Genomic DNA, 1526 nt, shown 5'->3' on the forward strand with positions numbered 1-1526 from the left:
AAAAAATGTCAACATTTGGCACCGTCCTTTGCCTTTTGTTTTTTTTCTATTCCTCTTTACCAGTGCCACCAGATTCCAGGGGTGCTTGCGGCGGAAGTCCCCGCAGCAGCTGAGCACGATGAGGGACACCAGGAAGACCGCGTAGGAGACGTAGCACGTCCACGGGTTGCGACGCACGAACACCTTGGCATCATCCACGAAGGTGAACACGGCCACGAAGGAGAAGGTGACCAGCAGCTGCACGGTGAGGACCATGAAGACCTGCAGGAGGAGGAAGAGGAGGAGAAGAAGGTGAGCCTCTGTTTCTTTAGCACTGGACAAAATTGCGCGAAATCCTTGGATAAGAGCAAAACAGTAACTGGTGTCCAGGAAATACATTGAAGTGACAAGGCTGATGGAAATTTTATGGATATGTTGTAAGATGACTTTCAAAAGATTTAGTGTTTTGGAAACATAAGTTTGCTGACTCAGCAAATTACTTTTCTGATGAAGGCCTGTCGGATGCTCTTGTCCTCGAAGCCCGAGTTGGTGAACTCCTCGTTGTCGTAGTAAGTCGGAGGCACGTCGCCATGGTAACCGGGGCTGCCACCAGGTGCTAGGAAAACAAACCTCATCAATAGGAGGATATCCAAAAGCCCAAATATTCTTTCTTTGGCTTGTTCACTCACCAGAGGGGTCCCCGGGAAAGCCCGGCTGCCCGGGTCCTTGCTGGTAGGGTCCCTCAGGGTAGGGGCCTTGAGCATAAGGCCCCTGCGGGTAGGGCATCTGGGGGTAAGGCATCTGCGGGTAGGGAGCCGGGCCAAAGCCCGCCTGGGGGAAGCCAGGCTGGCCGTAGCCGGCGGCTGGTGGGTACGGGCCTCCGGGGCCTTGGCCGTAGTTGGGCGGCAGCACGCCAAAGCCCTGCTGCTGCGGGGGTCCGTAGATGTTGTTGTGGAGTGGGTTGGACTCCCCCATAATGGGGTAGCCACTCTTGTCCTGGGACATTTTGTGGCGGAGAGTTCAGGAACAAGCTATGAAAAAGGACAGCACAGAGAAAATTGATCAGCAATTTGAAATCGATAACCGCAGTCCGGGGAGACAGCCAAAGCGTCAGGCAGAAAACAGCAAGGGAGGAGGGCATGCTTGCTCAATTTTTATTGATTTAATTTTACATTGTTACCCAGCCGGCGCTGTCCAGTTCGAACCTGACATAGGAGATTTGCTCCTATAATCTGATCAACTTAAGTTTGATTCCCACAATTCACTAAGTAGGGCCAAGGAATACGGCTGCTATAAGATATGCAGTGTTACCTTTAATTGGTTCTCTGAACAAGGTTGGAACTCAATTTACACGTCTATGTTCCCTATTGAAACGGACTGAACTGGGAAGTCATTTCAGACAATCCTAATGAAAAATTTTTATGTCACATTATGAAACAAAGTACATGAAATAAAGCATGAATAAATAATTTGTTTCATAATTTGACAAAGTCATCGTTTTCCTGAAGTGAGATCCCGACGAGCGTCAAACCCGAAGTGTGATGTCA

The 1526-nt window shown here is 49.7% G+C and overlaps 1 protein-coding gene across 1 annotated transcript; it reads right to left on the reverse strand.

Moving 5' to 3' along the window:
• Positions 1 to 12: 12 nt before the first annotated feature.
• Positions 13 to 1038, reverse strand: LOC109509647 (protein lifeguard 1-like; the record flags this gene model as incomplete). The annotated part of the gene is made up of 3 exons (XM_019859474.1): positions 669 to 1038; positions 480 to 595; positions 13 to 261 (listed from the first exon to the last, which is right to left on the reverse strand). Coding segments are annotated over exons 1-3 (681 nt in total), but the record flags the coding sequence as incomplete, so codon positions are not given.
• Between the last annotated feature and the right edge of the window lie 488 nt (positions 1039 to 1526).

The sequence above is a fragment of the Hippocampus comes genome, unplaced genomic scaffold, assembly GCF_001891065.2.
Source record: "Hippocampus comes isolate QL1 unplaced genomic scaffold, H_comes_QL1_v1.1 C16980110, whole genome shotgun sequence".
NCBI lineage: Eukaryota > Metazoa > Chordata > Actinopteri > Syngnathiformes > Syngnathidae > Hippocampus > Hippocampus comes.